The 13,706-nt window shown below is 39.3% G+C and overlaps 1 protein-coding gene across 1 annotated transcript in view; it reads right to left on the bottom strand.

Moving 5' to 3' along the window:
• Positions 1-8,741: 8,741 nt before the first annotated feature.
• The window catches only part of WNT9A (Wnt family member 9A), a 152,828-nt gene continuing 147,863 nt past the window's right edge, over positions 8,742-13,706 (bottom strand). The window contains exon 4 of the mRNA XM_073629449.1: positions 8,742-12,634. Coding sequence (XP_073485550.1) covers positions 12,161-12,634 — 474 coding nt within the window. The 3' untranslated portion in view covers positions 8,742-12,160. The remainder of the gene's footprint in view (positions 12,635-13,706) is intronic.

A 13,706-nucleotide genomic window follows, 5' to 3' on the forward strand; every position in this document is an offset into this window, starting at 1 on the left:
AACATGACTCAAAATGGATTAAAAAAAACTTTTTTTTTTTAACTTTAGGGTCTAAGATCCAAGGGTCCATGCCAACACTATTTAAAGTACAAGTGCTCACATTTTATACGGGACACTTTATTGCCCAACAATAAATTTTTTTTTTTTTTATTATAACCAAACAAGGGTAGAGGTCAATGTTTAACCAAAAGGCCAATATCCCATTTTGTTAAAATTATATAGTGGTAGTTTTTAGTTTGAATCTATTTTGAACTGACCTTACAGCACTGATAAATGTAAACTGTAAGGCTTTGAACATTTTGTATGCACGGAAAAAGGATATTCAGTTCATCTTATTACTTTCAAAAGACAGACCTTTAAATTTGCATAAGACAGTATAATTTTTTGTACTAGCATCTCCAATTTTAGTTAATCCAAGGACACTCGTTTTTACAACCTTGTCCAGGTAGATCCAGCACTGGCCTTGATGCAAAAGAGACTCGTAATCTAGACAATTTTGCCAAATCTTAGTTAGCTTGCCTTGTATAGAGTGTTGGTTGAATCCCCATATTGGCTTCTTTGAATGTACAAACTGAAGTAATGCCAGCCATAGACTGTTCGAATCTCAGCTGCTTCAGCAGGAACCGGCCAAGATTCGAACCAAGAACGGGCAGGCTGAACAAATAGCCTTCCGGATTGAACATTATAGCCGGTAGCAATAATCACTGTGTTCTCCCGGCCAGGACAGCTTCTCCCGCCCCGGAAAACACAATGGCTCCACAGGAGGGATTCCCCTGTTAACACAGACTGCGGAATCAAGCAAATTCCTTTCCTGCAACCCATGGTTGCAGGAAAAAAATGTGCGCCGTCTATGGCCGACCCCAAGCTATATTCTTATTTTTAAAGATTGAATCCAAAATCAAACCCCGTCATAAATGGTGTGTAAACCCCAACTGTGTGAAATTGTGCCAATGCCTCATGGACCATCAATAACTGCTTAAAAAAGATAAAAATATGAGAAAAACTGATTAAAAACTGAAAACCATATCAGCACTGATGATTTAGTGATGACTTTTCAGCCACTTCTCATCTACATGCACTCCAATGCCCTGTACGCACGATAGAAATTTCCGACAACAAAGTCCATTTTTTTTTTCAGACTGATGTTGGCTCAAACTTGTCTTGCATACACACGGTCACACAGATTTTGTCGGAAATTCCGAACGTCGAGAACGCGGTGACGTACAACATGTACGACGAGCCGAGAAAAATGAAGTTCAATAGCCAGTGCGGCTCCTTCTGCTTGATTCCGAGCATGCATGGAACTTTGTGCGTCAGAATTGTGTACACACGATCGGAAATTAACGGATTTTGTTGTCGGAAAATTTGAGAACCAGCTCTCAAACTTTGTGTGACGGAAATTCTGATGGAAAATGTCCGATGGAGCCTACACATGGTCGGAATTTCTGACAACAAGCTCCTATAGAACATTTTCCGGCGGAAAATCCCATCGTGTGTATGGGGCATAAGGGTGGGTTTCCCGAGACAACACTGGCACATACCCATGCAATAGGTCTACAGCAGGGGGTCTCAAACTGGCAGCCCTCCAGCTGTTGCGAAACTACAAGTCCCATGAGGCATTGCAAAGGCTGACAGTTACAGGCGTGACTCCCACAGGCGGAGGCATGATGGGACTTGTAGTTTCACAACAGCTGGAGGGCTGCCAGTTTGAGACCCCTGGTCTACAGGGTCGCTTGTAGCCTTTATTGGAAGACCCCTGACCAAGGTGACAATACCAGAGCAAAATTTGGAGACTGAGACAGCATTTGTCTTCTGAAGGACCTTCACGGCAAAATTAAACAGGTAATGAAACCTTCAGATGTTCTAGTGAAAATGATGAAAAAAAAATGTTAAGGCCGATATGGGTTTCAGCGATTGTGTTCACATCCAGGTTAAGACCCTTTTTCATCTAACTTCAAAGCTTCCTTGGATCTGGATCTTGTGATCTCAGATTGTAAACTGACAACATTTTCAGCTTGGTCCACCAAAAAAAAAAATCTAAAAAAAACATCAGGGCAAGGCACTTCCTGTTGCTTTTTAAAAAGGGTGCAAGAACAGCAAACCTCCCCAAAATTAAAAAAAAAAAATCAGGGGGACAGTTTAAAAAATAATAATCTAACCCCCCCACCCCCAAATTATTTACCCTTCCATAAAGAAGAAAAAAAAAAAAGTACCACCAGCTGTAAATGAATCTGCTCAATGTGTCTATTTTTTCATCTTGAATTGTTTAGAGATCTTTTAATACCACAGGAAAATAAACCCAACTATGTACAACATTTGACAGAAAAGCAATATATATCCACATTGTCATAAATACATATTAAATACAGAAAGCATCTAGGACTCAGTGCGTGAAATATACTCATAAGAGCTTTGTCCGCTCAGTAGTTCACTCATCCTCTCTCGCGCAATAAAGCTATTTGCTTTTCCTGGAACTATTGAAATTATGTAGATAGAAAAAAAAAAAAAAACTTATGTGCAAGCTTAGTTTATCTGGTTCAGTCTTAATGACTGCGATTCATCTTAAAACACACAGACATGCATTCATATTTTTTTGGGGTTTTTTTTTTTTGTTTGTTTAAAGTACTGAAGGCACAAAATTTGTGTCTACTCGAAAAATAGCTCTTTTTTTAAAAAAACGATTACAAAAATGACATTTGTGATTGTTTAATAACTAGACATAATACCACAATGAAACCATAGTAAGGTCTTCAAAAAGCTTTTGAATAAATAAAATATTCATATATATATATAATCTTATATTTAATATATGTATATTCACACTGAATACAGTTCAAACTTTTAATGACCAGATAACTGATATATATAATTTTTTTTTATATAGTTATTAAATATCTATGAATTTGGTCAATACTGTGGAGTACTTGCATTTTGGTAGCATAAAAGCAAGCCGTATTCTAGGACCATCCCCAGAAAGAAGTTTTGCAGGCATTAATAAGCTGGCACGTGAACGGTAAAGCTTTTTTTAGGGATGGGAAATTAAATGAAAAATAGAAAAATATCTAGAAACAGACTAAGGTGTCCTTAGTTTAAGAGGCCAACATTTAAAAAGCAAACTGCCCGTCAAAAAAATCTAATATAAAAAAATCTAATATAGTCTAAAAATCAGTAATTGGGATGCTTTAAAAAGGCGTTTCAGCAAATTAAAGAAGTCCAAAAACAAAACCATCACCTTCCCCTACATATGGGAATCTGTTTACACTGATAACATAGGGCAATTATAACATTTATCCCACCTACACAAATGAAAATGATGTAGGAAACCAAAAAAGATCAAAGATTTTTTAATTCCAGAAATATTTAAGAATTTTAGTTCCCAATATAGAACCAACTGGCTACATGTTTTCTTTTTATGGATTTAAAATAATTTTCATTCCCAATATAGAAATCTAACTGGCGACAGGTTTTCTTTTTTATGGATTTAAGAGAATTTTAGTTCCCAATATAGAAATCTGACTGACTACATGTTTTATTTTTATGGATTTAAAAGAAAATTCCGTTCCAAATATAGAAATCTAACCGGCTACAGGTTTTCTTTTTTATGGATTTAAAATAATTTCTGGTCCCAATATCGAAATCTAACCGGCTACAGGTTTTCTTTTTTATGGATTTAAGAGAATTTTAGTTCCCAATATAGAAATCTAACTGACTACAGGTTTTCTTTTTATGGATTTAAAATAATTTCCTTTCCCAATATAGAAATCTAACTGGCTACAGGTTTTCTTTTTTATGGATTTAAGAGAATTTTAGTCCCCAATATAGAAATCTAACTGACTACTGGTTTTATTTTTATGGATTTAAAAAAAAATCCGTTCCCAATATAGAAATCTAACCGGCTACAGGTTTTCTTTTTTATGGATTTAAAATAATTTCTGTTCCCAATATAGAAATCTAACCGGCTACAGGTTTTCTTTTTATGGATTTAAAATAATTTTCGTTCCCAATATAGAAATCTAACTGGCTACAGGTTGTTTTTTTTTTATGGATTTAAGAAAATTTTAGTTCCCAATATAGAAATCTAACTGACTACAGCTTTTCTTTTTATGGATTTAAAATAATTTCCTTTCCCAATATAGAAATCTAACTGGCTACAGGTTTTCTTTTTTATGGATTTAAAAAAGAAATCCTTTCCCAATATAGAAATCTAACTGGCTACAGGTTTTCTTTTTTATGGATTTAAAAAAAAAATCCTTTCCCAATATAGAAATCTAACTGACTACAGGTTTTCTTTTTATGGATTTAAAATAATTTCCTTTCCCAATATAGAAATCTAACTGGCTACAGGTTTTCTTTTTATGGATTTAAAAGAATTTTTGTTCCCAATACAGAAATCTAACTGACTACAGGTTTTCTTTTTTTATGGATTTAAGAGAATTTTAGTTCACAATATATAAATCTAACTTGGCTACAGGTTTTCTTTGTGGATTTAAAAGAATTTTTGTTCCCAAATACAGAAAAATCTAACTGGCTACAGTTTTTTTTATGGATTTAAAATAATTAGATTTCTATATTGGGAACTAAAACTGGCTACGGGTCTTCTTTTTTGTGGATTTAAAAAAAAAAAAATCCTTTCCCAAGTGTGCCAGTAGTAGTTCCCGATTTAGGGTAGAAATACTTTCAACTAATGCAAAAATACTGATCACTGTAGTAGCTACACACTGAGCTATCCTGTGGCTTAAGGTCTTTACTATCAACTTCCATGTTTAAGAGCCATTGGAAGGACCGCTAACAAAGTTGAGATCTTCAAAATGACCATTTAAAAAAAAAGAGTTTAAAAAAAAAAAAAATAAATAAAAGTTAAAGCTGCACCCGTATACAGTTCAAGTCACATGCCCCAAAATACCCTAATTAAAGAGGAACTGTCGCTTTCTAATTGGTTTTCCTAATCTTTCTTCATTTTACTATCCATCAGTTGGCTATACAGATGAATTGTAAGGTCTATAATTTTTTTTTTTTTACTTGTTACAACCTCAAAACTGGGCAGGGAATAATCCTGGTCTATTCACACACATGCATTTTCTTGTGGTGCATTAGTTAGGAAAGCCAATTCAATATGAAAGGGTTGCCAACGTATAACAAATGATAAAAGCATAAAAAATTTACACAACCCTTTAGCAATGCAGTGCACCACAAGGCAAGGTTTATGCATTGGGGGTGGGCTGCAGTGCGCACATAAAGAAGACGTGTTGCCATCTGTTGTGGTAACATATGTGATAACACAAATGGGAATGGGCCTTAAAAAAAAAAAAAAAAAAAAATAGAAATTAAAATGAGCCAAATATAAAAAAAAAAAAAAATTCAAGGAAACTGATTAAGAGTTCCTCCTAGCTCACCTATGGTGGATTCTTTCTGTAGCACTTACTCCATCATGCCTTCACTTAGGATCAACTCCAGTAGCTTTGTCGCATTCTTAAAAAGGTTTTCAAGCAACATTAGATTAGTTTCATACAAAATGAAAACCAGTTAAAGGTGCGCTGTCCCTTAAAATTACAAACTTTAGTGAAAAACAACAACAAATTACAACCTCAGTGAATAAACATACGACCATTTCATGCCATGCTTATGCTAAAGGATTGTAATACTTACCATAGTGAGAGATCCCACACAGGGATCAGTAAAGGACCTTGCTGCTCAGCAGTCACTCATGTTATGATCTCCTTGGGAATGATCATCAAGTCCTGGATGCACATGCTCCATCCAAGGGTTTAAAATGCAGAGGGAACTGTCATAGTGCAGTGAGTTTGGCATATACATTTATTAAAAAATGCCAACGAGTTTCTCTGTAACAAACGTCTTCAGGGGAACAAAGGCTCAACTTAAATGGATGCCATTTGTACTGTTGTGTTCTCTGTATGCAGTGTTTGGGGATTGTGGTGCTGCCAGCAGTGTTGGAGGTGCAGTGTACGGAGGGAAGCTTAGTAAAAGAAAGGAGTTTAAAATTACCACACATGTGCAGCCCCACCCAACGTGTTTCTCTAACAAGCGTCTTCAGGGGAACAGAGGCTCGACTGCAAATGATGGTGGTGGGTGGCGGTGTTTGGGATTGGGGTCCTGATAGGAGCACTGGAGGTACAGTTTGCAGAGGGAAGCATGGTAAATGAGAACCTTTTCAGTTCAGCCTTGAGGACAAAGGAGCCCATAAAAATAAAAGAGCAAAAAAAAAACATGCAAAGGGTGGCTGCAGTCAAAGCATTATCTACAAAAGGCAAGATCAATACAACTCTAAGGCAACATCCAGCTAATAAAGATTTGACTCTGGCAGCTGAAAAAGTTGAAGACCAAACAAGCCCAAGATTTCATCCTCTATTTGCATGGAAAGCAGCAGAGGCTAATGTTTGTAAGCTCTTTTGAGGCAAAAGCGCGACACTTACATTAAGCTTCATATAAAAACCATACTCCTGCACAACACAATACAAACACCGCCGGAGTGAACTCCCAGCAAAATTACATCACATGCGCAGCCCTGCCCCAACGTGTTTCTCTGTAACAAGCTTCTTCAGGGACAGAGAAGCTGTACGTGAACTGACGGTGGTGGCTTGAGTACATACAGGAGTGTATGAAAGAAAAGAGAACAAAAAAACAGCAAAGGTGGCTGCAGTCAAAGCATTATCTACAAATGTTAAGATCAACAATAATTCTACAGCTCAAAAGCACTTTCAAGCAGACAAAAATTTGTATCTGGAATCTGAAAAGTTAAAGACCTTCATATAAACAGTGCACTCCTGCACAACACAAACACAGCTGGAGTGTCCTCCCAGTGTGGGAAATGTGTCAGTGTGCAACCCAACGCGTTTCTCTGTAATAATCGTCTTCAGGGGGAACAGAGGCTCCCCTGGACTTGAAAACAGACATGAGCTTTTTCCTCCTCATGTGTTTGTACAAAAATCTAGAGGAAGGAGATTCAACTTTAATTCTCCAAGAACACATGATGAAAACAGACATGAGCTTTTTCCTCCTCACGTGTTCGTACAAAATTCTAGAAAGGAAGGAAATTAAGCTTCAATAGCCTAAGAACACATGATGAAAATCCCCATGAGCATTTTCCTCAAGTCCAGGGGAGACTGTTCCCCTAAAGATGCTTGTTACAGAGAAACACAATGGGTGAAGCCACACACGTAACGTCATTTCATGCATTGAGCACAGTCAGGCTGTGTTTGTATTGTGCTATTTATATGAAACTTAAAGTGTATTTACATTTAGCTTCATGTAAACGCGTTTCTCTGTAACTAGCGTCTTCAGGGGAACCAGAGGCTCGACTGAAAATGATGGTGGTGGGTGGCGGTGTTTCTAAGGCACTTTCAGGACAACAACAAAGATTGGTCTTTCTACTTTTCAGCTGCCAGAGCCAAAACAAGCTCAAGATTTCATCCTGTATTTGCAAGGAGAGCAACAGAGGTTGAGGTTTGAAAAATTTTGAGGCAAAAACTCAACACTTAAATTAAGCTTCATAAAAACCACACTCTACTGTACAACACAATACAAACACCGCCAGAGTGTCCTCCCATCGGGCAAAAAGACGAAATGTGCGCACCCTGTTTCTCTGTAACAAGCATCTTCAGGGGAACAGAGGCTTGACTGATGGCTGAAAACAGAGGAGAGAGCTTTTTCCTCACGTTCATACAAAAATTTAGAGAGGAAGGAGATTCCACTTTAATTCCCCAAGAACACATTATGAAAACAGATGAGCTTTTTCCTCAAGTCCACGGGAGACTGTTCCCCTATAGATGCTTATTACAGAAAAACGTGATGGATAAAACCCACACACGTAACATAATTTTGCGCATTGTGAGGACCATTTGGTTGTGTATGTATTGTGTTGTGCAGGCATGTGATGTTTATACGAAGCTTAAAGTAAATGTATTTACATTAAGCTTCATGTAAAAGCGTTTCTCTAACAAGCGTCTTCAGGGGAACTGAAGCTCGACTGGAATGGATGGCGGTGGATAGCAGTCTTAGGGATTGTGGTGCTGCGAGATGCGCTGGAGGTGCAGTGTGCGAAGGGAAGCATGGTTAAAGAAAGGGGATTGAAAAAAGCCTTTCACGGCAGCCTTGAGCACATACAGGAGCATAAGAAAAGAAAAGAACCTGCAAAAGGTGGATGGAGTCAAAGCATTATCTACAAAAGGCAAGATCATCAACAATAGTTCTACAACTCAAAAGCCCTTTCGGGCCAATAATAAAAATTTGCATTTGAAAAGCTGAAAAGTTGAAGACCTTAATATAAACCGTGCACAAACACCGACGGAGTGTCCTCCCAGCGTGTGAAATGACGTCAGTGTGCAGCCCCACCCAGCGCGTTTCTATGTAACAAGCGTCTTCAGGAGAACAGAGGCTCCCATGGACTTAAAAACAGAAGAGATTAGCTTTTTCCTCCTCATGTGTCCGAGCCAAGATCTAGAGGATGATGACTCAGCTTTAATTCTCCAAGAACACATAATGAAAATGGACATAAGCTTTTTCCTCTTCACGGGTTCATAAAAAAAAAACTGGAGGAAGGTAATGCAGCTTTACTTCCCTAAGAACACATGATGAAAACAGACAAGAATAGCTTTTTTCTCAAGTCCAGGAGAGCCTCTGTCCCCCTGAAGACGCTTGTTACCAAGAAATGTGTTGGATGGAGCCACACACATGATGTTATTTCACGCATTGTGAGGACACTTTGGCTGTGTTTGTATTGTGTTGTGCAGAAGCATGCTGTTTATATGAAGCTTAATGTAAGTGTATTTTATCGTTTTTAATAAACTATTTGCCACACTTACTGCACTATGATGGTCCCTTCTATATGTAAACCCTAGCATGGAGCATGTGCATCCAGGCTTGCATGGATGATCATTTCTAAGGAGACCACAACAGGAGTGGCTGCTGAGCAGAAAGGTCCTTACAGATCCCCGTGTGGGATCTCTCCCTCTGGTAAGGAGACCATTAACTCTTTCTGGTGGAAGGTCCTGTAGCATGCTATCATCCCCAGTGACATCTCTTTCTCTGTTCATCCAGAAACAGATTGCTTTTTTAGGATTATTTTGGATTGCCGTTACTTTGGACTTTATTTCACGGGGACTTTTTTTCATTTTCTTGTGGCCAATTATGCACGAAGTCAAAATGAATTATCTACAGCCACATGTATTCATACCTATTAAGTATTATATCATTTAGCATTTGATATAAACGTGGCATGAGGTCGTATATAAAATTATGCACGGACTGAAGATGAATTTTTTTTTTTTTACGTTGACGGATGTTTAACTTTAAAAAAAGGGACAGCGCACATTTAATTGGTTTTTATTTTGGTTATTACATCTAATACCCTAGATTGTAAAAGAGGTGCAGCAGTTTCTTCACATTTGTTCACATAGCGCAGATTTATACATTTTGGGCTTTATTTAGTTTCATACAAAATTTGCCTAGTTCACAGCTTAGCAAGGGCAGAAGAGACTTTGGGGTTTCATTTACTAAAGGCTGTTGACTTTGCAAGGGATTTTTCCGGTAACTTAGGGAATAGGGTGAAAAATCAAGTGCAAGGAAAAAAATGAAAAACAAAAAGTTGGATTGCACACGAGTAAAAATGAAGAAGTCAGCAGAACTTCACCCAATTCACTAAACTAAGGGAAATTCCCTTGTATAAACAGTCTGTTAGCCTTTTGTTAATCACCCCTTTGTGTCAGTTGGGCAAGGACTGATCAACATTTGCATAGCTGGCACATTTGATTAATGGTACCATAGTCTTTTTTTTTTTAGTGGTTTCTCAGTATAATACAGTATCTATACCTTTACTCCATTGCTTTGAGGATTACATATATTGTATGAAGTCCTTACTACATGTATATCGTTCTTTGCATTAGGCTGAAAGTGACAGCTTGCCTTTAGCCAAAGTCTCAGTTAAGATTATAAAATGAGAATGAAGGGGGGGGGGGGTGTAGTATTCCAATAGAGGTCCTTATGGCTAGACTGTGGGCCAAAAAACATTAGCCATTTTAATCTCATGCTACCAAGCAATTCAACCTAACCTCTTGATGGCACCTCTCAGTTCCAACTAGGGTTGAGCAAATTTTACCAAGAACTGCTAGCATAAACTTTTTGAAGTATTTGTGGAATTTACCTTTTTTTTTACCTCCAATTTTTACCCAAATTCCTTTTCCCTCTACTTTATTTGAAGGGCCAAATCTAAAAATTATACTTTCGATTGAGATAACAGATGGTAAATAAATATATAGAATAGGTAGATGATTAGGAGATTAAAATACAAGTGTAAAATTAAATGCCCTCATAAAGGGCAATTTTTTCCCATTTTAGGTAGAGTAATGAATTATAAGCCCGGTCAGGAAATTTTTGCCATCTTTGTCCCATTGAGTAGATTTAATTTCACCTCCCTGCCCTGTAAGCACAGCAGGAAGCAAGGAAATAATCTCCAATGTGAAGGATATCCCCTCTTAGCCATCATTGAAACAAGCGTCCAAATTGATGTTTCCCCTCCTTTGAATTCGGGTCAAAATTTTCGATCATTGACAATGGTCACCAGGTCAAACAGGTAGAGTAAGCAATTACAAGACTAGTCAGGATTTTTTTGCCATCTGTGTCCTATTGATGGGATTTTACCTCAACTTCCTGTCCTGTAGGCATAGCAAGGAGATATCGCCAAGTCAAGGATATCACCATTTAGGCGTCATTGGAACAAGCATCCCAATTTAAATAATTCCCCTCTTTCAGTTTGGGCCAAAATTTTAGACCATTGACAATGGTCAGTAGGACAACATCGAAAGGCCCTTTGGACAACATTGAAAGGCCTTTTGGACAACATCGAAAGGCCCTTTGGACAACATTGAAAGGCCCTTTGGACAACATCGAAAGGCCCTTTGGACAACATCGAAAGGCCCTTTGGACAACATCGAAAGGCCCTTTGGACAACATCGAAAGGCCCTTTGGACAACATCGAAAGGCCCTTTGGACAACATCGAAAGGCCCTTTGGACAACATCGAAAGGCCCTTTGGACAACATCGAAAGGCCCTTTGGACAACATCGAAAGGCCCTTTGGACAACATCGAAAGGCCCTTTGGACAACATCGAAAGGCCCTTTGGATTCCTTAAAAACTCAATCCTGTGAATGGAGGCATGGGTGCCTAGATGATCAGAGACCTGAACCTGAGAGACCCCTTTACCAGCTACGTCACAAGTCTGAGAAGGGCAAGTTTGTTGACTGGCCATGATCTCGGCACCACTGTCCTACCTAGGACTCATTTAAACTGCTGAGCAAACCATTTGTCAGTGACTTTGTTCGCCGATTATTAAAACTGCTCACGTAGTTTAGCCCTGAAGAACTTTAACATGAACCTCCACAGGGGTTTTTTTTTTTGTTTTTTTTGTTTTTTTTAATTCAGGAAAACTATATATTTATACAAAAGGAAAAATACATTTTTTTTTTCTAGTGGTTTTTCTTTAAGACAGTGATAGTGCTAAAAAGGTATCTGGATTTGGTTGACTTTGTACCCTAAAGAGTACATTGATCTTACATCTGTGATGGTGCAACATCAATTCATAAAATAGATGATAAAATAGCATTTGTATGAGACCAAAGTTGTTTGGTTTTGCACATTTAAAAAAACACAAAAAAAAAAAACACCAAGGTGTCACAGCAGGAACCATCAACAGTGGCCTACTGGCTGCAATTGCATTTTTTTAAACCATTTAAAACTGGAAAGTAGAATGATTCCCTTCTCATCCAGTTACTCCATTTTCTTTTTTCGTCTGTCCTAATGCATACTACTCTTGCCTCTAGTCATCGGTCCAGGAGTATCTTGTTAGACTCATAACAACGTCTTGATGTTCAGAGGCAGGCGAGAACAAAGGACCAAGAGATGACCGTGTGGAAAAATGACTTGGAATGTCCACTATTTAAATAGGAACTAATGGATAATTCTCAAAAAAAAATAAAAAATCCTCCTCCGCCCCATGAAATTCAGATCATGAAAAACACAGTTGGGCGAGTACACCCAAAAAAAGTGCTAACAAAAATCAGGTCTCCATCCAATTTTGCCAACCAAACCCTGTTTGTATTCAAATCCTATGATGGTCTCCTTAATCTGTTCATGAACAAAGGAGAGCAGGTTAGTCTTTACACGTGTACACCTCCTCTCTCTGTGTGCACTGTTTACATTCCACATAGCAGCACCAGCGGACCTGACACTGGCAAGGCCTTGTCACCACCTTGCTCTGAGTATTATGTCCCCGACCGCAGCAAATGCTCTCACAGTTTTTGTCTTTGTAACACCTCCTCCCCGCCGTGCCAGGAGAAAACCTGCTCATCCGACAGAAGCTCGGAGAGTCATCAATGTAGATAAGGTCTGTAGTCCTTGGAATTTGGTCACTGTGACCAGAAACAGCCTTTTTAGGTGGAGAAATGTCCCCTTCACCAGTCGCTTCATTGGTGGTGCTTCCTACTTTGAGAGAAGTTTCGTATTTTTGCTTGAGCTGCTTTCCAATTTCGTGAAAAGGTGAAAGTTGTCTCCAGCAGGTGCGGACTGTACATGATCCGGAAACCCCATGGCATTTGCAAGTGGTCTTCACTCCAGCTTTAATCACCTGAAAAGATTTAAAAAAAAATATTAGGTCACAAATTTTAATGAAAAAAAAAACCTGCTGGGTATTTTCACCCTTCCTTTGTACTGTAGTTTTAAAAATTTCTCAAGGAAGGATTTTCCATCACATTATATTGACCCCAAAACCATTGTTAAAAAAATGTCAGATTGAAAGAAGAAATCTAATTTTGCTGGGGAAAATATCCAGGTCATTTAAAACCATTGCAATGTAGCCATTCATTCTATATTCTGAAGAAACCAAAGCAAACTTGTTAAAAGTAAACAATCTACCGGCTATAATCACATGATTATTCTCAGTTTAAGAAATTTACTGGCATTCCCCTAGATCAATGGTTCCCAAACTGCAACCCTTTGCTTGCCTTCATGCGGTCTTTAGGGTACTGTTCCCCCCACTGTTACCAAGGATTGGGGGCCCCGTTCCTCCCACCATTACCAAGGCCTGGGGGCACCGTTCCTCCCACCATTACCAAGGCCTGGGGGCACCATTCCTCCCACCGTTACCAAGGCCTGGGAGCACCGTTCCTCCCACCGTTACCAAGGCCTGGGGTCACCGTTCCTCCCACTGTTACCAAGGCCTAGGGGCACCGTTCCTCCCACCATTACCAAGGCCTGGGGGCACAGTTCCTCCCACCGTTACCAAGGCCTGGGGGCACCGTTCCTCCCACCGTTACCAAGGCCTGGGGGCACCGTTCCTCCCACCGTTACCAAGGCCTGGGGGCACCAATCCTTCCACCGTTACCAAGGCCTGGGGGCACCAATCCTTCCACCGTTACCAAGGCCTGGGGGCACCGATCCTCCCACCGCTATCAAGGCCTGGGGGCACCATTCCTCCCACCGTTACCAAGGCCTGGGGGCACCGTTCCTCCCACCGTTACCAAGGCCTGGGGGCACCGTTCCTCCCACTGTTACCAAGGCCTGGGAGCACCATTCCTCCCACCGTTACCAAGGTGTGGGGGCACTTCTCCTTCCACCGGTACCAAGGAGTAGGGGCACTATTCCTCCTACTGATATCAAGGCATGGGGGCACTATTGCTTACGCCGACACCAGGCACTAT

Source organism: Aquarana catesbeiana, linkage group LG05 (assembly GCF_042186555.1).
Source record: "Aquarana catesbeiana isolate 2022-GZ linkage group LG05, ASM4218655v1, whole genome shotgun sequence".
In the NCBI taxonomy this organism is placed as follows: Eukaryota; Metazoa; Chordata; class Amphibia; order Anura; family Ranidae; genus Aquarana; species Aquarana catesbeiana.